The sequence below is a fragment of the Anolis sagrei genome, chromosome 4 (genome assembly GCF_037176765.1).
Source record: "Anolis sagrei isolate rAnoSag1 chromosome 4, rAnoSag1.mat, whole genome shotgun sequence".
Lineage (NCBI taxonomy): Eukaryota > Metazoa > Chordata > Lepidosauria > Squamata > Dactyloidae > Anolis > Anolis sagrei.
This window is the reverse complement of record NC_090024.1, coordinates 136,651,623-136,674,916: the sequence shown is the minus strand read 5'-3', so window position 1 is coordinate 136,674,916 and position 23,294 is coordinate 136,651,623. Positions and strand designations below refer to the sequence as shown.

General features: G+C 36.6%; 1 protein-coding gene across 11 annotated transcripts in view; it reads left to right on the top strand.

The window, feature by feature from the left end:
* ANKHD1 (ankyrin repeat and KH domain containing 1) overlaps nt 1–23,294 on the top strand; it is a 101,822-nt gene that overhangs the window by 61,828 nt on the left and 16,700 nt on the right. For 10 of the 11 annotated variants that reach the window (XM_067467744.1, XM_067467747.1, XM_067467741.1 and 7 more), the window contains exons 15-26: nt 1,907–2,647; nt 11,398–11,537; nt 11,654–11,765; nt 11,910–12,055; nt 12,579–12,721; nt 13,094–13,307; nt 13,847–14,022; nt 15,478–15,640; nt 16,424–16,519; nt 18,789–18,905; nt 19,713–19,887; nt 21,537–21,993. In XM_067467744.1, the coding sequence (XP_067323845.1) occupies nt 1,907–2,647; nt 11,398–11,537; nt 11,654–11,765; nt 11,910–12,055; nt 12,579–12,721; nt 13,094–13,307; nt 13,847–14,022; nt 15,478–15,640; nt 16,424–16,519; nt 18,789–18,905; nt 19,713–19,887; nt 21,537–21,993 (2,680 nt within the window). The remainder of the gene's footprint in view (nt 1–1,906; nt 2,648–11,397; nt 11,538–11,653; nt 11,766–11,909; nt 12,056–12,578; nt 12,722–13,093; nt 13,308–13,846; nt 14,023–15,477; nt 15,641–16,423; nt 16,520–18,788; nt 18,906–19,712; nt 19,888–21,536; nt 21,994–23,294) is intronic. The other variant, XM_067467749.1, reaches the window with a different exon arrangement.

Below are 23,294 nucleotides of genomic sequence, written 5' to 3'. Positions count from 1 at the left end.
AACTTTTGGAGGCCCTTGCTCCCAAACAGGATGCATTTTGTAGTTGAAACCCCACAATTATTTTAAGTTGGGTAATGAAGGGTGTGTATGCCACGTTTTGTCCAGATCCATCAGGCCTTGTAGGAGACTTTGTAAATCAAACAAGCCAACCAACAAACAAACATACATTCATACATACTTTGGATTTTGATCCTGTCGTAGTTATTCATACTTTTTATTGCACTACCTGTGAAGCATCCCTTGAAGCTATGTTTGTTGAAAACATGACCTCCTGATAAGAATTATTCAATGGAAAGGATAGTGAAGCATCCTAAACTGAAGTATAGTTGGCCCTCCACGTTTCCAGATTTCAGTTTTGCTAATTTGATTATTCACAGATTTGATTAGTATGTTATCTCTAGGAATCTCTTGGTCCTCTAATGCAATTTTGTGGCCAACGTCTTGTGGAAGTGAAGGCTGAAAGATTGAAGGATTCCTAGAGAGAACACTTCTCCGGGTATTTATAGGTCTTGCAGAATGATTCTATTGGAAGCTTACCATAGAATCATGCTGGAGGATCTAGAGATTCTTAGAGAAGTGTTCTTTCAGGTTAAATAATAGTGGATTTTTGAGCACAGATTTTCCACTTTCACAGAGGTCCTAAGATGCTAACGGTCCAGTGGTTCTCAACCTGGGGTCCCCAGATGTTTTTGGCCTTCAACTCCCAGAAATCCTGACAACTGGTAAACTGGCTGGGATTTCTGGGAGTTGTAGGCCAAAAACATCTGGGGACCCCAGGTTGAGAACCACTGTGCTAACCCCAGAGACTGTGGAGGGATGATTGTAATTTCTAGAATAAGTCTACTTTACTTTCTGTGGCAAAATAGGACTTTTCAGGGTTTTTATATATTGTTTCTTATAAACTATAGAAAACTTTTTCAAATTAAAAAAAATCAAGAACGTGCAAAATCAATTTATCCAGTTTTTAAGGTTATGTGTTTTCTGTTTTGATTGGAGCATGCAAGGAAGATATACTGCCCAACAATTTGTGTAAGCTCCTACTGATATGTAAGAAGAGGATTCATCTTGTATTTCTTGATAAAAAGCATCAACTCTAAGAAGAACCAGTTCTCGACCCAACTATATTGCATTTAGATTATTGTTCTTGCAGCTTGTGTTGCAGAAGCTATATGCATCAACGTGTGATAATAATTAAAATGCTTTCATCTGGTTACATATTGAGAATCCAAAAAGAATTATTTAGATAATATTATGTTTACTAGTATTGTCTTTAAGTACAAAATAGACGGATGTGTTTCATTCAACATGTTCCTTGTAAGTATGAATAGAGGATTCATAGAATACTTAATAGCAGTAGATAATTAATCATCCCAGTTTTGAAGTAAAACCCATGTTTACTTGTTTACTAGATATGATTGATACTTTAAAATTAGTTATTTGGTTTTAAGACATTTTTAATCCTAAACAGAACAGTTATTGGTGCTTTTGAAGTATATTTATAGAGCACACCTCCCAGAGAAAGGGGTGGGTTGGAATATACACATGCCAACTTTGGATATTGTCTGATTTGCACAAGTTAACATTGCAGTGGTCAGTGCTTTTACCTTCCAGAATATTTGTAGTCAGAACATCAGTAAATATTTTAAACATTGCTTTTTGTTTGAAGTCTAATTTTTATTTTTGTTATGTCCAAGAGACCTTCTTCCACATTTTTATAGCTGTAATTCAAGGAAAGCAAGAATTCATATTTAAATTTCCATTTCTATCTTATGCTCTCTGTCTTGTTATGAAGTGTAGGTTTTAACCTGTTCTACCTTAAATGTGATTAGTTTTGGGTGGGGAAAGCGTGGGGAGGTGTGGGTTAACTTCAGCATGGCATTTTTTCAAACATTTTTCGTGTGCTTAGGTACATCCAAGCAGAAGTCAACTCCCCTTCAGGTAGCAGATCAGGACCTCCTGTCACCTTTTCACCCATACCAGCCTTTGGAATGTATAGTAGAAGAAACGGAAGGCAAGCTGAACGAACTCGGACAGAGAATTAGTGCTATTGAAAAAGCACAACTTAAATCATTGGAATTAATTCAAGGTGAGCCGTTGAATAAAGATAAGATTGAAGAGCTCAAAAAGAACAGAGAAGAGCAAGTACAGAAGAAGAAGAAGATATTGAAGGAACTGCAAAAAGTGGAAAGGCAATTGCAGATGAAAACACAACAGCAATTTACCAAAGAATATTTGGAGACCAAAGGTCAGACAGAGTCACCCCTTGCCCAGCAGCAGCAGTGCCCACACACAGGGGTCCTCTCAGAAGGAAATGAGAGTCTTCCTGGGGATAACTTTTCAGGGTTATCACAGGTTGACAGTGTCCTGTGTAAAGACGAACCGCAACAGTCTCCGCCATCTCCTGAGCAAACAGAGTTTGCCCCGCTCCAGCCTTTGTCACCGCCACAGTGTAACTTTTCAAGTAACATAGGTTGTAATGGGACAGATTCTTTTGAACTTCAGAAAGTATTAGGTAATCAGCAAAATGTAGGACAGCAGCAGCCAATTGCTGGACACGGTCAGGGACTGTTAGTTCAAGAACCAGATGGATTAATGGTTGCCACTCCAGCACAGACGCTTACCGACACTCTTGATGACCTGATAGCAGGTGGGTTGAGAAATATACATTTTCTTGCATTAATGTGTCTGCTCAGTTTCCTTTGTTCTCACTTCTTGTGACAAGTCTCTGTCGCAGTTTCCCCTCTGAAATACTTGCAGATATTATTTTATTTGCTATTTTTAATCATAGTATTCAGCCATAAATTCCAAAGCGTTTGGATTGTTCTTTTGAAGATCAATCAAAACCTTATTGCCACATTATTATATATTTTCCCCTTCTTCTGCTTTTGGTGTTGTGACTTTTAAGGAAATCTCATAGCAATAAATAAAGCTAGACAGCTTGTAGAGCAGTCACTAGACTCGTGACCAAGCTGTACTAATACAGAAGTGCCATTTGGATGGATTGATGCTTATATGTCGTGTCTATGTTCATGCTCCATAGTAGTGCTTGAGTCTGCAAAAAATTATAAGACAATAGTACAGAACGTTTACTAAAATGAAAGGGCTTGCAACAGAAAGTGAATAATAGGTTTTGATTGGTAAGCTGTGCTAATTAGTATCCTATCTGTCCTATTACTTGAACATGTCAAATTAGCATAGTTAATCGAAGCTAATGGAGCTATTTTAAGTTTGCTAGAGTATATATCCATATATATATGGATAATATATATATATATCCATATATATATATTATAGAACATATATATATAATTTTAGAACATATATATATTCCAAATACCATTTGAAGTTAAAGAAGGAAATTTCAGAATTTTTGAAAGGTCTGCTTCTATGGGGACCTCACAGCTGTCCCCTTTCTTCTTTTACATATGTAACAGATGGAGTTTTCATTTCTATCCCAGTACAAAGTTAGCAGAGACGTGAAACTCATTATAATCCATCTAGAAATTAGTACTGTAATTTAATACATCAGTATTCTAGATAAGTATTCTATATATCTTTCAAATTGGCATGGATTGCCTTCTATTTCGTTTTTTGAATTGTATGATGTGAGTATACAAAATATGTCTTAGTTATTAATTTCAAAATAAAAATATGCTTAAGAAAAGATGCCATGTTAACTGGGGTTGTGAGATTTTGACCTATATCGACACCTCCTGTAGGAAAAAAATAAAAAGAACCAGCATTTTGTAGGATGCATTTAACTGTTGGCATCTCATAAGGTAGCTTTGTTTCAGTTGCGAATCTTCCTATTGTAAGTTTTAGATTTTATTATCTATAGTTTTACGGTAATTGATATTTGAAGGTTTTTGAGATCTAGCCACAAATAAGAGCCACACTTACCACTATGGCTGCTCAATATGATTTTCCCACTTCAAATTGCCAACTTGAGTGGCTCTCACTTTTGTTTAACCTCATGAAGTCACTTGCTAGCTCTTACATCTGATTAGTTACATGTCATGATGAAACTAGATCAGATTTGATTACATGGTGTAATAATGAATTTAAATCGAGGTGAGAGTAGTGCTAACTCAAATGCCGCTGAAAGGAACGAGCAACCTTTTTTTGAGCTGGAAGTGTTCATTTTAGAACATATTAAATCATGTGTCTATATAAGCATAAAATGAGACATATCTATACATCTGCTGTTGCTAGTAGTACTTTTAGAGGAGAAAATATCAGTTAATGTTCCTGGAAAAAGCAAAACTTTGTTCTCCTGTTAGAAATTTAGGGCCCCATTGTTTATACGAAGCAACACGGATGGAAGCTTATTGGCAAAAGAGAACTGAAAATGACGGTTTGCAATAGCGATTTGCTTGCTTCACTAAAGCTATTGTGGGAAAAAAACTGTCTGAGTCTTAATATGAGTTGTGCATGCAGTTCTAGACAACATGAAGTGACATCTGGCAAACAGATGTGTGGCTTTGGTATATATGTATCTATATTTTCAAGGATTTGCCTGTATTGCCAATGTTATGAAAACTGCCTTCTATTCAGTGCAAAGATGGAGGAAGAGAAAGAAGAAAACACCATGATTACTGGAGCTACGTGGTAAACTTAGAAAATACAAAAATAGCTCAAGGAAAAAAAAGGTTGGGTGTATCTTTTGTTGCCCTTCTTTGAATGTGTGTAAATACTCAAGAGGAAATCTAAACGAAGCATTTAAATCAAATGGGCAGCGGCAGCAGATCCAGAAGCCACAGAAATATCTAAAGGGGAAAAAGAAGAAGCTATCTGAAATTTACTTTTGTTTTTGAAGAACAAGGTTGTGAATTATGCAGGGACCCCTACAGCTTATTTAAAATACAGATTGGTGCTCCTTGAAGGCCTTTAGGAGAAGTAATCCTTTTGTCCCCTTTTTAGCCAGAAGAAGGACAGCGTTATGAATCTGGAGGGGTCGGCCATGAATAGCTCTGGGGATTGTATAGCATCCCAGGGCTGCATTTTATCTACCATGGTCTAAATAGTATGTTTTGTCATTGATTTCTGAAATGGCAGTACTGCTTTAACTTAAGTAGTCTATTCTGTGGCATACAGGCAGTCCCCAAGTTACAGACATCTGACTTATATCTGACTCATAATTAAGAATGGGTGAGAGGAAGAAACCTACAGAACCTATTTTGTCTACAACTTGGGGACTGCCAGTATTGGAAAATTAACTGCTCAGGGAAGCTAATCTGGATTCAGCCTTTATAACTTCTTCTTTTTTCTTTTCCATAACTGTGGTAAATAAGAATAAAATTAGCTTCTAAAGAAATTAGAATTACAATTTTGTTAAAACAATACTTTCCTGTTGACTTAAACATAACTGTTTATGACCTGATATCTGAATGAACTTCTTTCCAAATTTGGACTTGTCAGCAATAAAATACTACATCTGAATTTTACAGTTTATCAAGTCACTTCTGACACACACAAAAATCTGAATTTTGCAATGTTCATTCAGCTGTATAACATTTCAGTAATATTAAATAAATTGGAAAATAGCAAATGTGCACATATTGACAATTTGAATTGGAACTGGTTTTTTTTAATGAAGATGGGAATAAGATGTCTGTATTGCCTGGACAGATGTGGGACCAGGAAAGTGCAGAGGGAGTAAAAACTACTGAAAAAAAATGTGGTCACTTTTTAAAAGTGTGTGTATATGTATGTGTGTATGCAGGCTTATATGCTTTGAATGCAAATTATTCAATGCTGGATACACAGATGGTAGACAATGTGTAAAGCTGCAGGTAGCAGTGGGGGAAACCCGTACACGGAATTAAGTATGATTTTTTCTTGTTTCATGCTCTATATTTCAGAGGAAATTCACCAATTGTAATGTGATTATAGGAGAAAAAAGAGAACTTAAATCCTCAATATTTGGAAGCTTAGGATAAGGAATTGCATTTATAGCAGGACAGTGCTGCATGGTGGTTTTCAATTAGAGTAATTTGGTCCAGAAAGTTGGTTGTTTACATGAAGAAAAAGGTGAATACTATTAAGTTCACATTTGAGTAAGCTGCTCATTTGATACACTTTTGTATAATCTAATGTATTTTACCAAATGGGCTAGTAAATTATTTTGTATTGAAAATTTTCCCAGAACAATTCTGTATCATGTACAGGCAATCTCCAAGTTACAGACAGAATAGGTTCTGTAGCTTTGTTCTTAAGTTTGTAAGTTGGAGCAGGTACTTTTTAAAGTGCAACTACAGCCAAATATATATCTATATTAGCTTTGGATATAGAGAAGAGTTAACACCTCACCTCATTTTCTGTCCCTGTTATGATTGGATTTTGAAACATTTAGAACTGCTGCCTAATTTGTTTTAAAAATTGTTGCCTGTTTTAGAATTCAAGCCCAATCATCCAGATTGTTTCCCATTTATAATGTAGCTCTCATTGCATGTTTTTCTTAACTCTCTGCCTCTTGTGGACCCAATCAAAAGTAATAAGGCATTGTCCTGTTTGTTTAATACCTCACAATTCTCCCTCTCTTCCTAGCTCCGTACCATAGCTGGCATAGATAAATGAAATAAGGAGCTGCTAGTTTATTTTCTATATGTGCAAAGACAACTGTTCTCTGAGAAAAGATACTCTACACTTTCTCTGTGTCCTGCAGTTGTCTGACTATTGTTGGAACGATGATCTTGCAGAGTTGGATGGGTGAGTCTGTGGTCAAGCAAGGCTGGTGGTGCTAATTATTACGAAAGCATCTAGAGGTGCATCTAGTTGGCCACAGTTGGAAATTGAATGCTCAGGAAAGTGTGATGCTAGTACATGCACATACTGGGGTGGAGTGATTATATCTCTGCGTGATGCACCATACCGCCCCTCTTTTATGTCCTGTTTAATTTATCTTCTTTCTCATCATGGGAGGATGAGAAGGTGGATATCATCTATTGCTTATCCATATGTTCCTGGGTGTCCTTTCTTCTGGTTGTCACATATTTGGTTTCTAAACTTGTGTTAGGAAGGCTCACTGGAGAATAATATTACCAGCATAAGCAGTAGAACTGTCATGTACAGAGGCAGTACATCTCTGAATACTAGATGCTGAAAAGAAATAAATGGTGGCCATTAAATCTTAATCCTTCCTTAAAAATTGGTACCTTACTGTGGACAGTGGACAGCTTCCTATCAGTTTAATTTTTTCTCTTGTTTTTGTACATGCAGTTAGATATAAATATAACACATCAACTAAATGTAATTGAAGAATATTTTAATAGAATAATCTAGCCATCTTATATGTTTTACCAAAATTGTATAATGACACAATTTTGATTGTCCAACTGAGACTTCAGTGTCTTGCAAATAAAAAATCATGTATGTATAGGTTTGGATCTGAATTGCTTTTTTGATAAACAGAAGGCCTCGTTCCATTCATCAAACCCCCCCCCCCCCAAACATTAATTGTTTGCCACCAATTCATTCTGAATTTGAACTTAATTTGAAATTTACTGTATGTTGAACTAGACTTACTGTCTGCAATTCTTGCTTTAATAGATTAAGTTTCATGTGTATTTCATATCACTCTTTAATGATTAGGTGACAGTGAATGAAATGGTCTGTGTCATGTGATAAAGCCAGTTTCATGCAGTTTTTCAGTGGTACTGTCCATGGGCCCTTGTTCCTTCTTACAGCTGTCTCACGAAACAGTCTAGACAACATCTCTTCTTGCAAATCTCTTTTCGTAGCCTAGATTTCCTGTAGAGACTTTGACATCCCCCTTTGCCTTAGGATTTCTGTCTCACCTGACTATAATTTGTGGATGTGCACTTTACTGTTTCTCAGCTGGCACCTTCCTTTTTATTAAATATTTTTATTAAGGTTTTAATTACATAAATGGTTAAAAGAGGGTGGTGGGTATGGGTGGAAATGTGGTAGGAAAAAGGGGAAGGTGAATTGATTTGGTTTACAAGGTAGGGAATTTTAAAAGGAAATAAAGGGTGGGGGAGAGGAGGGGCAGGGATTTGGTAGGGTAGGAGATAGTTTCTGACTTCCAATCATCACTTCGGTTGTTAATATTCCTTAATTCATAAAAATCTCTCATACAAAGTTGGCTGACTCTTTCATATGGTCTTCCTTAAGAGCATTGTATTTTTGTTTTCATCTTATATCTATTATCCATTTCAGGTTTTCTTGAATTTATAAGTTCTTTAGTGGTGTCCAGTCTGTTTTTGATATCTTCAAGTTCTGCTTTATACTCCGCAATTGGGTTAATTCGTCCATATTCTTGTGTTGGGATCCCCTTTGTTCTCCAAAATCTTGCATTGTTTATTCTGGCTGCTGTCACCAGATAATTTAAAAGTTTGTCCTTATTATGTTCCATTTGGAAGCCAATTACTCCTAGTAGAAAATATTCTGGTTTGAATTATATTTTATGTCTAATATTTTTTCTATTTTTTCATGTACGTTCTTCCAATAGGATTTGGCTATTTTGCATGTCCACCACATATGATTAAGTCAAATGCATATGTATATTTTATTTTCTTCTTCTAAATTTTCTCCCAGTCTTCTGAGACTGGGAGATATTGAATGTCCAATATTTGCAGCCCACTTAACCATACAGTCCTTAATTAATTCTGTTTCTGTGGACCATTCTAATAATTTCTTGTAGAGTTTGTTTTTTGTTTTGTTTCCTGAGTTCAGTATTTTGTCCCAGAAAGTTTCTTTGCCTATGAAGCCATATTTTTTGTCCTTTATATAATATTCTCTGATTTGTCTATATTGAAACCACGAGATTCCTCTGTCCAGTATATTTAGTTCCTCCTGTGATTTTAGTATATACTCCTTATCTTGTTTTTTTTCAAAATGTCTTTATAAGTTAACCAGCTTTCTTGTGCTGTTTTTCTTCTGTGGTTTGGTTCTTGTGGTGATAGCCACATTGGAGTTTTGGTATAGAATCTTTCTTTGTATTTTTCCCAAATTTTTATAAGGGCTGATCTAATAAAATGATTCCCAACGTTTTTCTCTTTTTTTTTTTCCTTTGGTACCATAGGAAATCAAAACCTTCCAGATTAGTAATTCTGGCGTTCTTGAGGGTGACCCAATCTTTTATCCATGACAGTCCTCCTGCTTCATAGTATAATTTTAGATCTAGTAAGCCAAATCCACCTCTTTTTTATCATCTGTTAAGTTCAACAATTTTATTCTCGTTTTTTTCCCATCCATATAAATGTTGTTAGATCTTTATTCCAAGTTTATTCCAAGTATTGGCACCACCTTGGGGTGTGGGCCAATACTTCATCATTTCCGTTGATCCTTTCAGGTTTTGATATGGTTTCTTGCACCATATCTATAACCCAGATTTCAGAGCATTCCACCCACCAACCCCAAAAAATGCCCATCATATCTTGGCATTTGATTTTAGTTTGGGATGGTGGGCTAATCTTAATTATATTAACTTTATAAAAGCTTTCTGATTTGATGTGTCATATCAAAGTTTATTTTTGTAAGAATGATTTCTAAAGCCCATTAATGTAATTGAATAAAGTAATCGCATTCTGATTTGAGATAAGAAATTGCTGAAATGCTTATACCACAGTATCTCTCTCAGCCAATATAACTAATTTTGCTTGATCAGATACTTTCAATAAGTTATAATAAAGAGGAGAAACATGTTTGTTGCTTCTTGCGCTCTTATATTTCCCCATTGCTAGCCTTAGTAAGATCTGTCAGCCTCCTTGTACCTTCCAGATGCAGCCATTCTAATGATGGGGGACTAACACATTGGGAAGGCACCAGGATGGGGGAAGCATGTATAAAATAGTGCAAACCAGATAGGCCATAATAGCGAGTTTTCTACAGTTCTTTAAACCAAAGACGCACAACTAGTTTGTAAACAGGCAAGTTTGTGTTTGATTTTTTAAATTTTAATACCTTTTAGTTGCTTACTCAAATAGGACGTGTTCTCCAATTAAAAAATAAACTAGTAAGAAAGTGTAAAATTAAATTCATCTGATACTACTTACGTTTTTTAAGGCCTTACTCATAAGGAATTTGTATTTTAAAAACTTCGGAAATATGAAATGTTAATATTTTTGCAGTGATAGCCTTCTGGTAAGCAGTTAAATAGCTGCTTCAGTACCTTTTCATTGTCAAGTATTATTTTTGTCTTTCCTTCTGAAAACAAAGCATCCAAAGTTCAACTAAAGATTCACACTCATAAGTGTGAACTGTGAAAATAATACTTTGTCTCATGATCATGGAGCTTTTAAAGCACAAATAGAAAGACAGAGCTCGGATAGCAGAAAATAATATATGCAAGTGTGATAATTGATTAGTTTTTACTGATGGCAAATTTACCTCCCTGTCAATTTCAGAATCAAAAATAAATAAAATGTTTGGGATTTATTTTCTGTATAAAACATACTTCTATCCTTTTTTTACTCCAGATTTCTCCTCTGACTTTATTTATTTATTTACCGTATTTATATTCCGCCCTTCTCACCCCGCAGGGGACTTAGGGCAGATTACAATGTACATATACATGGCAAACAATGCCATAGACACACAACATATATAGACAGACACTCAGAGACTATCACTTACTGTTTTATTGAAACTCTTGACCTGTTTACCCCTCAATATTCATCTAGTAATTGGCACTTGCTTTCCAAAACTCAAGTGGCTTCCAGTCTCCACCTGAGATTTTTTTTTTAGTTGACCTGGGGTGTTCTGTAGCCAGAATATATATTCTGCCATTGAGCTCTGACTTATCTTTGTTCTGTGAGGAAAAGTAGTCGTTAGCATAGTTATATTACATAGAAGGTAATTCTTTATTTCTGAGTTTCCCTAAATCCTAGAAAAACAGTGATTATATGCAGTTTCACGTCTGCGGTCAGGTTCGCTTCCTAGATGCAAGATTACTGCTAGCTGTGAGTTAGTCTTCTTTTACATGTTTTACTTGATGTCCTTCAGGAGTCTAATTGAAAATGGCATGCAACCATAATACATGGAAGGCAAATATGACTTAGCAGGAAGCCCCACAAGTACACAAAGTATGCAGATACCTGAAATGTGGTACATCCCTCTTTGAAATCTGCCCGGGGGGGGGGGGGGGAGTAACAGATATATTTTCCAGTTACTCTTTCTAGATATATGAAAAGGATACACTTTATATTGTACATATGTATTGTCACATTTCTTGGGATTTGCATGTCTTTTTTTCATTTTGCTTATGTACCAGACTACAAAATGTTAAAGTAATTTATGGAAAGTATTTTTGGAACTGGCAGACTATTTTCCATTTTCCTGGTGGGTCACGATTCACCAAGTGGATGTAGCCAGTTCTCTGGGAAAGGTCCTTTTCATGCAGGAAAAGCTGACTGTCTTTCCCCCCCATTTTCTCAGCTGTTAATAGCAGAGTGCCTACTGGCTCCAATTCCTCACGTACTACAGAGTCGCCTACACCTGAGGCCTGTTCACAAGCCCTCAATGTGACGTCTCAGTCTGTGCTCCCCACATATCCTTCTGTTGACATTGACGCCCATGTGAGTAGCGTGGATTAATTATAAAGTTTTTATTTGTCTTGCAATTTTTGTTCCATATGCAGCAATTATATGATGTCCTGCATTAAACTTAAAAATATGTCTTTTCTACTGTTAAGACGGAGAGTAACCATGATACCGCGCTGACTCTTGCATGTGCTGGTGGGCACGAAGAGCTTGTCTCGGTGTTGATAGCACGGGGTGCCAGTATCGAACACAGAGACAAAAAGGGTAAGTCACTGTAGTGTTGCTACTACTCTGTGAGTTTATCAAGAGCAGATGTAAATGGAAGTGTTTTTATCCTTTGGAACAGTGTTATTAGGTTTGCTAGATTGTGATGCTGTATGGAGTTCTGAAATTTGGTACCTCTTTTAGGTTTCACGCCGCTAATTTTAGCTGCCACAGCAGGACACGTTGGCGTTGTAGAGATCCTGCTAGATAAAGGTGGAGATATAGAAGCACAATCTGAACGTACTAAGGACACCCCACTTTCGCTAGCATGCTCTGGCGGGCGCCAAGAGGTAATCCTAATTATTTTAGTATACTTTGCAAAGAATTCAGTTTAGGTCTTGTAGTTTTAGGTTGAGAAAGAGAGTCAGGATCTTTCGGCAGTCTGAAAAAGTTCTCCTGCTCTTTGGAGCATTGTTTCATTTGGAGCATAGAGTGTTATGCCTTCTATATTGAGAGGATGTGAAAGGAAACAACTTACGTAAATAGTACATCAGATCTGTTTTTAATATGGGTGTTAACTGACAAAAATCAGTGTCACGAAAAACTAGGACAATGGAACACTAAAGTTCAAATCTCCATTCAGTCATGGAAACCTATGGTGTCCTTGGACAAGTCACACTCTCTCAGCCTCAAAGGAAGGCAATAAAGCATATTCTGCCAGGAAAAGCCAGTGACTTACATCCTTAGGACTGCAATAAATTAGAAATTACTTAAAGCACTCCACCACAACAGGAGATATATCTCTCCACAATGTTATATTTTGTAGTCACTAGGGACTTTCCTCATACCTGCTAATACAACTTTACATTTCAGGTTGTTGATCTGCTGCTGGCACGAGGAGCAAATAAAGAACACAGGAATGTGTCTGATTATACCCCCCTGAGTCTTGCTGCATCTGGAGGATACGTTAACATTATTAAGATCCTTCTTAATGCTGGAGCAGAAATTAACTCAAGGTAACAACATCAAGCGTCAACATGATTCTTCAAATTCAGTGGGGTGAGAGTGACGAGAGGTTAACATATACACTGTTGTGATCCTGTTGATGTAACTACTGATAATAAATATTCAACCTTTGTTTTCAGCCTGTTATTTTCATACGTTCAAGCGCAACATGATTTGGTAATTGCAATCTAGGATTTCAGCTGATGTTACCTAGTCTCCATCTGTGATTCTGTTTTTTGTTTTGTTTTGTTTTGTTTGTATTGCATGTTTCTCTTCAGGTTTTTGTCACTTGCATCAGTCTTCCCAGGAAGAACACTCATTTTCTGACTTTTGTCCAGATTCCTTCATTTTGGTAGTTACACTCATTGCCTCTTCTCTTTTAGGACTGGGAGTAAGCTGGGCATTTCTCCTCTCATGTTAGCAGCTATGAATGGTCATGTTCCTGCGGTGAAGCTGTTACTTGATATGGGCTCTGATATTAATGCACAGATTGAAACTAATCGGAACACAGCTCTCACGCTGGCATGCTTCCAGGGCAGAGCAGAGGTGGTCAGCCTGCTTTTGGACAGAAAAGCCAATGTTGAACATCGTGCAAAGGTGAGCAGGCTACTTCTTTATCAAAAAACTGTTTTGCAAAGAGTTCTAATGTGATAGCTAAAGCTGGAGAGTTGGGAATTTAAATTAATTGAAAGCAGTTCAGTAACCTTAGTGAGCTCGACGTGTCTTTGTAAAAATACTTAATTTCTTAAAATTACTATGTTTTGCAAAAAAAAAAAAAAACGGTGAAGGGCTATGAGGAGTCAGAAAAATGTGGAACCATGGGATGATACAGTTTAGAAAATGTAATTAGAAATCTTCTTTCTGGTGTAGAATGCAGTGCAGTATTGCTGAGTGCAACATACTACATCTGAAGTGAGGGCTAAGGCCAAGTAAACAATGAAACGCCTTCAGTGTTTCACCCATTGCTAAATCCTTTTGGTGCAGTATTCCAGCTCCAGTGTTTCATAGGTATGCTGATTGCTATGAAAAGACAGCTGGAATGAATCTTGACCATGTCAGTCATGGAAGAAAGCAGTAATAGTTTCTTGACTCTTACAGTGGCTTCACATTGGCTTTATTGCAATTCTTTTAAACAGACTGGGCTTACTCCTCTGATGGAAGCTGCTTCTGGAGGATATGCAGAAGTAGGAAGAGTTCTTCTTGATAAAGGAGCAGATGTCAATGCTCCTCCTGTGCCTTCCTCACGTGATACTGCTTTAACAATTGCTGCAGATAAAGGCCACTACAAGTTTTGTGAGCTTCTGATTAACAGGTATGTCAGGGCCTGCTATGTTAATAGCTTTAGCTTAATACTATACACCAGTGGTTCCCAACCTATGGTCCATGGACAACTGGTGGTCTGCAAGAACTAAAATATGGTCTGTGGCCTCACCGTTACTACACTGTTGCAACTAGAGTGACTGGTCTTGTGAAACCCTCTTATAGTGCTGAGGATTATTAAAATATGGTTTTCTGTGGGCGAGCAGGTAGCGATTAATGGATGGTATGTGTTCTGTATCAGAAACTACATCTGATGTGGTCTATCCAATGCAATTTTCTGAAACAGCACCCCAAATAACCAAACTAAATCTAAAGTTGACCCAAAACTGATTCATAACCCTTTTGTTACTAATGTTAGAGCATGGTCACTGGTCAAAGTGGTCCCTGGTCAAAAAAAAGGTTGGGAACCACTGCTATACACGTATATGATACGCTGTAAATAAAGATATAAAGAACACAATCTAAATCTTTCTCAATATTTTCAATCTTTTCAAGTAACTCAAATCTACAGCAAATTACAAATCACAAATTACAGTATGTAACACGGTTTTTGTTCCTGGGTTATAAATGTTATTTCCTAATTGGTTCTAATGTAAAAACATGGAAAAAGTTTATTTAACATCCTGCAGCACATTTTGCTGTAGTTTTTCACTCAATATCTCCGTCTCAACCAATTCAACATAGTTTGTGGCAGCCACAAAAATGAAGTTTCTCAAGTATAACAACTCGTTCAAAGTACTTAAACAGGAAATAACACTTTCAAACCAAGAACAGACCATTTTTCAAATCATGTTACATAGTGTTATTTATTCCCAAAAAGGCATTGGTCACACATTAAATCTGGATAGGTCCCACAGTTTGCTGAAATATTAAAAGGTTGTAAAAAATCTGGGGCCCCTTGTGGTGCAGTGGGTTAAACCGCTGAGCTGCTGAACTTGCTGACAAAAATGTCAGTGGTTTTAATCCGAAAAGTGGGGTGAGCTCCCGTTGTTAGCCCCAACTTCTGCCAACCTAGCAGTTCGAAAACATGCAAATGTTAGTAGATCAATAGGTACTGCTCTTGCTGGAATATAACAGCACTCCATACTGTCATGCCAGCCACATGACCTTAAAGGCGTGTATGAACAATGCTGCCTCTTTGGCTTAGAAATTGAGATGAGCACCACCCTCAGAGTCCAGACTCAACTAGACTTAATGTCAAGGGGAAACCATTACCTTTTTTAAAAATCTGATCGATTTTGTATATGCTTAGTGAGAATGTAATATTGACTGATAGATACAGTGAAATGTAAATGTGGAAAGGGTTTGTGTGGTTTTAAAACAGAATTAAGCAGCATTTTAATTCTTGCGGGGTTGTGACTTTGTTTTATGGCACATGATGAAGTCTATTTTAAAGATCTTCATCCTGAACTGTTTCTCACCTTCCACTGAATTCTGATCCTTTTAGGGGAGCACATATTGATGTTCGCAATAAGAAAGGAAACACGCCACTCTGGCTGGCAGCAAACGGTGGCCACCTTGATGTAGTGCAGCTCCTTGTTCAGGCAGGAGCTGACGTGGATGCTGCGGATAATCGGAAAATCACTCCCCTTATGTCTGCTTTTCGCAAGGTAAGATACATAATTTTTCACAAAAGACAACATTTTAATAATCATCTTCTATTTATCAGTTCTTGAAGAGCAGTAACAAATAAATAAACAAGAAAAATCCAATAAGAATATAAGAAATTAAAATTATTTTGTGTGTTGGTCTTTCCTAAAGCAGTCATAAAGTACTCCTTTGCGTGAAAAGAACTGAGAAAAAGAATTTGAATTTTTATAGACCAGGTTAAGAACCACTACCCTAACACTTCTCTACAGGTTGGGAACCACCGTCTTAGGGAATGGCAAGGCCAGCTGTATTACTATCTTCCATTTAATTTAGACCCTTTGCTATGTTGTTCCCTTCTGTTGAAGTGAACACACCATGACCTAGCTGAGCTTTCTTCAGACTAATCCTTGTTTGAGTCACAGAAATCGGAACGAGATACTTTATTCACTTGCAAGTGTTATGATTTAGATTCGGGTTTTTCTGGGCATCAGACTGTTGGAACATGAGAATGGCAGACTTTGTAACAATGTGTAATTGCAACCTGTTGATACCACTTAAACTGCCATGCTGCAGTTAAAGTGGAATCATGGAATTTGTATTTTGATGAGATATTTGAACTTTCTGGCTGAGAATTTCTCTTCGCCTGTATCGCACATGTCTTTAACATGTTTGCTGAGGTAATGTATGCCAAATTAAAGCAAGTCTAGGATTTAAGATGGCATTTGATAGTTATAAACATTAGACACTTTTCTTCCTTTAAACAATTGTGCTGCTTTTCTCCCCTCCCCCCCCTTTTTTTTTAGGGCCATGTCAGAGTAGTTCAATTTTTGGTGAAAGAAGTTAACCAGTTTCCTTCGGACATTGAATGCATGCGGTACATAGCAACAATAGCTGACAAGGTGAGTGTCAAAAGGGGTTTCCAGTTATTCTCAAGTGGCTAATGCTGCCTGAAACTTTAAAAACTCAACTCTCCTTTCTAGCTGTACCACCATAGTTATTAATGCATTGTAGATCATTTCAGGTTGCTACCAAGCATGAATGCAAATGAAGTAAATTATTGATGGCATTAGGCAAGCTAGTTAAAGTTGGAATATAAATTTTAAAAAAAATAATTAAATGTCTTTGAATTCTTGCTTTTTATATGGTGACTGATTGTTCATAATTCTCATGTGAATAGCAAAAAAAGTTGATGTATATGAAATGCCGTAAAGATGGGAGAAACTAAATCTATCACTGTTAGGAAGAATTTCTTATGATAAATGTTTTGCTTGGGATGTTGTTCTTCTTTCATATGACACCTGTTTTGGCAACTGATGTCCCATTTAAGCAAGTGTGTGTGTGTGTGTGTGTGTGCGCGCGCGCGTACGGCAAGGAAAAAACATGAGTTAAATACAAAATATTACAGAATACAAAAGAAAGAGAAGGATTGTGTTTAAGCTCATTAAAATTGCACTTTGCAGCTTCCCGTTGCGTCTGGATGATAACATACATGATGTTGAGGAATAAAAGATTATTAGAGTTGGAAGGGCATGACCATAGATATGTATGGCATGATAACGTCCAGGTTCATGTATATTTTAAACATCATTACAGATAATATGGAATAGGCATATATCCAGGTTGTGTCTGAAGATATCTTTGAGTTTCAGCACAAGATGGCAAATGTATTAAGATGTCCTAGAAATGTGTGAAGGGAAATTTTGTCTAAAGAACAGTTAAGACTCAAGAATACACTTTTCAATTGTTTTCTTACTTGTTGATCAGAAAAAATTAAAAAGAATTAAAAATCTGTGGTTTTGAACAAAGTAAGTCAGAATGTGAAATACAATTGTGTATAGATAATGGACGTGTGATTGTTATAATGTATAAATGGAATAACAAGTTAAAGAGTGTTTGATAAAATGGGCTTAAGATCTTTGGTTATCAGATACAGATGGATCAGTGGGAAAAGAGATGGTAAAAGGGTTGAAATTTGCATGATGTCATGCCCTTAAAAGAAAACAATGTATAAACTTCCATATTGCTTGTATATGATGGCATAGAAATTGTTGAGAATGTATAAATGTGTATATAATGTGAACAATGTGAAGGGACATTTTTACATGATAGGTGGATATGTGAAATAGCAAAACAAAATGGAATCAGATGCACGAATTATTGCAGAGGATGTTAAAAATTAATATTAAAACCAGAATTTTGTCATTTGAAATTGATTACTATACAGCGGGAAAAGTCATAGAATATTACTTCAGTATATGACCACTGCAGCAAGATTGATGTATGCACATTGATGGAAAAATTCATTACTGTACACTACGGAGCAGTGGTTATTTGACCTTGACGTAATTAGCAGAAATTAGCAAAATGTCTGGTTTGATTAGACAAAGATCATTAATGACATTTCTCAGACTGTTAGCGGAAAAATAAAATTATGTAATAACTTAGTTTTTATGGTTAGGAAAAAAAGGTTGTTGAAAAAGAAATATGCTGTAATTCTTGGGGGGATATGAATAACTATATTATATAACTAACTGCTGAAAGAAAGAAGTTACTTTTTCTTCTTTTTCCTTCTTGTTCTTTATTTTTATTCTGCATTTTGTATTTTGTTACATTTCGGTTTTCTGTCTTTTTAATCTCTCCAGTTCTTAATGTATTTTAATTAATTATTAAACTTTTATAATTATTTTAAATAATTATGCATTGGTAAGTACAACATTTTCATTTAGCTTTATTAGTTCTGACTCAAGTGTCTCAAAATAGTGAGCACTCATCCATGTTTTCCATAACACTTCATCCGGCTAGGATGTTGAGCAGAAATGATAGCATGCAAGGACAAAAAAAAAGCAAATTGAAGTAACAAAATATGGATTGAATCATGGGAACTTAACGTTGTTTAGGACTGTTCTGACTTCCAAATGGTATGACTACAACACCTTTTTGCTTATTATGTATCCAACTTGTCCACTTCTGGAAAATTGGGAGATGGGGCAGTTTGCTCACTGTTTGGTAATACTGTTTGGTCCTCATAAAGATATAATTAAATAGGATTTTAGAAGTTTGAAGTAGAGTTTTCTAAACATTGCACATATGATTAACTCAAGTAGAGTTTTCTAAACATTGCACATATGATTCTAGTTTCCACAAAGTAATTTTGTCTTTCATTTATAGGAATTGTTGAAAAAATGTCACCAGTGTGTTGAAACCATTGTGAAGGCTAAGGACCAGCAAGCTGCTGAAGCAAACAAGAATGCAAGCATCCTGCTGAAAGAATTGGATTTGGAAAAGGTGAGAAACGATAATATGTCATTTTGCTTGAATAATCCTCAGTAGCACTCAAATAGCAGTCAAGCCCGTATGTAAAAGGGGCAAATCAAAGATTCAATTAAATACTTCATATCCGTTCATTGCACAGACTAACATGATTTGAAAACCAAATGTTTGTGGATTCAGGAGTTGAAAATTTCAGCTATCCTCATTTTCTGTAATTACCCACTCACTGTCTCCCAATGGATATCTTGTATATAATATAGTAAACTAATTAAAGGGCAAGATACAAAGAGGGGAACAGAATTAATGGATTTCAAAAACAATAAAGATAGTTATTAGAAAATGGTTCAGTGTACAAGTTTTGACTGTTACAATAGACTTTCATAACCATGGGCCTTGTTGTTTCACTCACTGTTTTTCATTGTTTCACTTGCTACATATTGCTGGTTTGTATTAAGCCATAGTCTTCTGTTACATCCAGAACAGAAACTTTGGCTCGATGTCACATTAACAACTTGTATCTATAGGTATTGAATATTCGCCTATAGTTGTATTGTATGAAAGGTACTGGATTTAATTCATCCAGGTGATAATGTTAATTGTTTACCAAATATGTGTACCTGTACCCCCTCTTCTGAGCTTGGCCCCGTCTGAAGGACGCCACTGGCATGTGGGTACAGTGGGGACCTAAACGTATTGGATGTGCCCTATGGGATTCTGTTGTAAGCCTGCCTAATTGCCACATTGCTACAGTGTCAGCACTGAAGTAAAAATCCAGTTTTGATCTTGGTGTATCACATTGTACATGATTTTTTTTCCCCACAGTCCAGAGAAGAGAGTAGAAAGCAGGCTCTTGCAGCAAAGAGAGAGAAGAGGAAGGAAAAGCGGAAGAAGAAAAAGGAAGAACAGAAACGTAAACAGGAGGAAGATGAGGAGCACAAACCTAAGGAAATCCTAGAGCTACAAGAAGATGAAGACGAAGAGGAAAATGATGACGATGGTGAGGAACTAAATTGGCCTTACAACCAACTAACAAAGATTCATTCTTTCAGGCCTGCACAACCCATGACCCTCCAGATATTCTGGGCTTCAGCTTTCAGAATTCCTGACCATTGGGCAAGCTGGCTAGGGCTTCTGGGACTTGGAGGACCAAACGCCTGGTGGGCTTCATTTTGTACAGGCTTGATTTAGATGATCAAGTGTTCTAAATTTAGTTTGGTTGGGGTTTCGGGATTTAGCAAAGTGAAGCAGAATGTTTACAATTGTAATATTTATGAGTGCAATCACTCATAAGTATTAATCTCCTTTTTAAATTTGACTCAGAAGTATTAATCTCCTTTTTAAGTTCCCGTCTGTCATCTCCAGCTTCCCATGCAGGGACATGAGAGAAGCCTCCCACAGGATGGTAAAACATCCGGGCTTCCTCCCGGAAAAAGTCCTTGCAGACAGCCAATTCTCTCACACCAAAAGCAACTTGCAGTTTCTCAAGTTGCTCTTGACATGAAAAAAAAAGTTTGACACATTCCCTGTATTGCTTGTGTTCTATTCCTTCAATTAAATGTATATTCTTGGGCAGGGCTGTATTTCTCTTGTATAATGTTGTTTTCGAAAGCGGCATGAATGCTAATATAGCATTATGTGGCAAATTTCATTTATTCAGGGAAAAATAAATTATTGCCTTGGTTTAATTAAAAGTCCTTGATATCCCAAGTATAGTACATTTTTTTATTTGCTGCTTATCACCTTTGGCAACCAAATCTTTCTTCCTTTCTTCAGTTTATCATTATAACCTTTGTAGGTGATACTGGTTGCCCAGGGCACATATGTCCTGGACTTGTTTTTAATACAACATTTGTTGCTGGGAATCACTGTTGCACCACTTGTTTCTCTGATGTGACTTGAATGAAATGAGCCCATGCTGCAGCTCCACCCAAATAGCCTAGGTCTTACTGTTTTAGTTTACCATACAGAAAGTGATGTAGCTCGTAATATCATTTATTTAGGTCCTTAAATCCCTTAATCAAGAGCTCATCTTGTCTTGAAGTTCCCAAATCAAACTTCCCCACAGAAATAAAGTTTTTGTCTGAATTTTTATAAACATTCACGTTATAATCTCAATCTTGCTTTGTAAAGTACTATATTTATATATAGTTTATGAACAGACAAACAAACAAAATAAAGTTAGCTATTCATAAAACATGTTCAAAGAAATTCATTGGAACAGTAAAGTAAAGACCTAGAAATCTGGTGCAAATTCAAGAAAAACATTTCAAATTATAATATAATATAAAATATTACACAGCCCCAAAATTGTTTTTAATGGTATCTTGGTTTTTGGACTTGTTCCTGGGGTTATTTGGGGCGCTGGTTCAAATAAATTAAATTGGATAGACTGCATTAGCTCTAGTTTCTTAGATATGGTTTTCATGACTTTCTGTGAGCAGATGGCAACTGGTAGATGGCATATGTTTATCTCAAAAACTAGAGCTGAGGGGAGAACTGGAGCCATTTTTGTAACCAGCAGTTTAAATATACCCAGACACAAGGCTGACATTTGAGGCATCAAATTGTGTGTTGGCTAGTGTTATGGTTCTGAACTATGGCACTGCAATGTTTGCTCACAATTTGTTTTAATTACCTGTGTTTCAGTGGATCAAGAAGTTCCATTAGAGCCTCCAAGTGCAACCACTACAACTACCATTGGAATATCAGCAACATCTGCTACTTTCACAAATGCTTTTGGGAAGAAGAGAGCCAATGTTGTAACAACCCCCAGCACAAACAGGAAAAATAAGAAGAATAAAACAAAAGACACTCCTCAAAATGTGCAGATCATTCTACCAGACCAGCATATAACTCTAGCACAACAAAAAGCAGATAAAAACAAAATCAATGGCGAACCTAGAGGTGGCAGTGCTGGAGGGAATAGTGATTCTGACAACTTAGACAGCACAGATTGCAACAGTGAGAGTAGCAGTGGAGGCAAAAGCCAAGAACTGAACTTCACTATGGACACGCACTCTTCAAGTGACAGACGATATGCCTCGGTGCTGCTCCCTTCTCAGGAAGACAAGACTAACACCTCAGTTTCCAAAGTGCAAGCCAGGTGAGTCATTAATTCTGTCTGCTTTCCTAACCAGATTAAAATTGTCAACATGTCTTTCACATGCTGGGTTGATAAGGAAATGTTTGCAAATGCACATAATTTGGTTTCCAGTCTTCATAATTGATGAGAGTATTGACCTGGGATTTAAACTGCTTACATATCCTAAAATTAAAACTCATTATGGTGTTTATCCCATGATTCATCTCGTGAACAAGTTGGATATGATTGTATGAACAAGGTGGATATGATTGTAAAGTTAGATATATATGTTTACATTGTATTTCTTGGTTGAGCTTTCTTTTTTTAATGTGACTGTGCATAACTTAAGAGATTCCATTTATTGTTTGTTTGTTTGTTTGTATGCTGAAAACTGTTGCATAATGAATTACAAGTGTTTGGGCTGTGTTCAAATTATTCTAGATATATTTGATGCTCATTAGCCACAGACCTATTTGGAAAGATTTATGGTTGATTTTCCTTTAAAAATTGCCCAAACAACTAGCAATGTCTCTATTATAACATATAGATAGATAGATAGATAGATAGATAGATAGATAGATAGATAGATGATAGGTATTCCAAACAGCATAAAAGAAACCGACATAGACAGCAGGATAAAATAATTACAACTGGCATCTCATCTCAGTAAAACAAAATAATTGCAGTCTGCTTTTAAAACTAGATGCTTAAATCCCTTTTTTAAAAAAAAATGTCATAGTCAAGTGGGCAAGACATTTCCTTGGTAGTGTGGAGATGGCCTTTCCACAATTGTAAGCTGATTGTACTTCAAGCATGTGGACACCTCCCTCTACTTCCTCTTGGTCCACACACTTCTACTAATTTCAGGGAGAGTTGGAACATGTATTTTGTGTTGCAATCTCTGTAGACATGCACACATGTACTTCTTCAACATAGGTCATTTTTTGACCACATTACAGTTAAAATGTTGAGAAGAATGTACTTCTAACATGGTCTAGAGCAGGGGTCCACAAACTTTTTAAATAGAGGGCCAGGTCACAGTCCCTCAAACTGTTGGAGGGCCATATTGCTTTGTTTCCTCTGGCTAGCCTATCTTCCTCAGTATTCTTATTTTTGGGTGGCTGTGAGTTTTCCAGGCTGTATGGCCGTGTTCCAGAAGCATTCCCTCCTGATGTTTCACCCACATCTATGGCAGGCATCCTCAGAGGTTGTGAGGTCTGTTGGAAACATTCCACTAGATATATTCCATATATCTGTGGAATGTCCAGGGTGGGAGAAAGAAATCTTGTCTGTTGGAGGCATGTATTGTATTAATAATTATT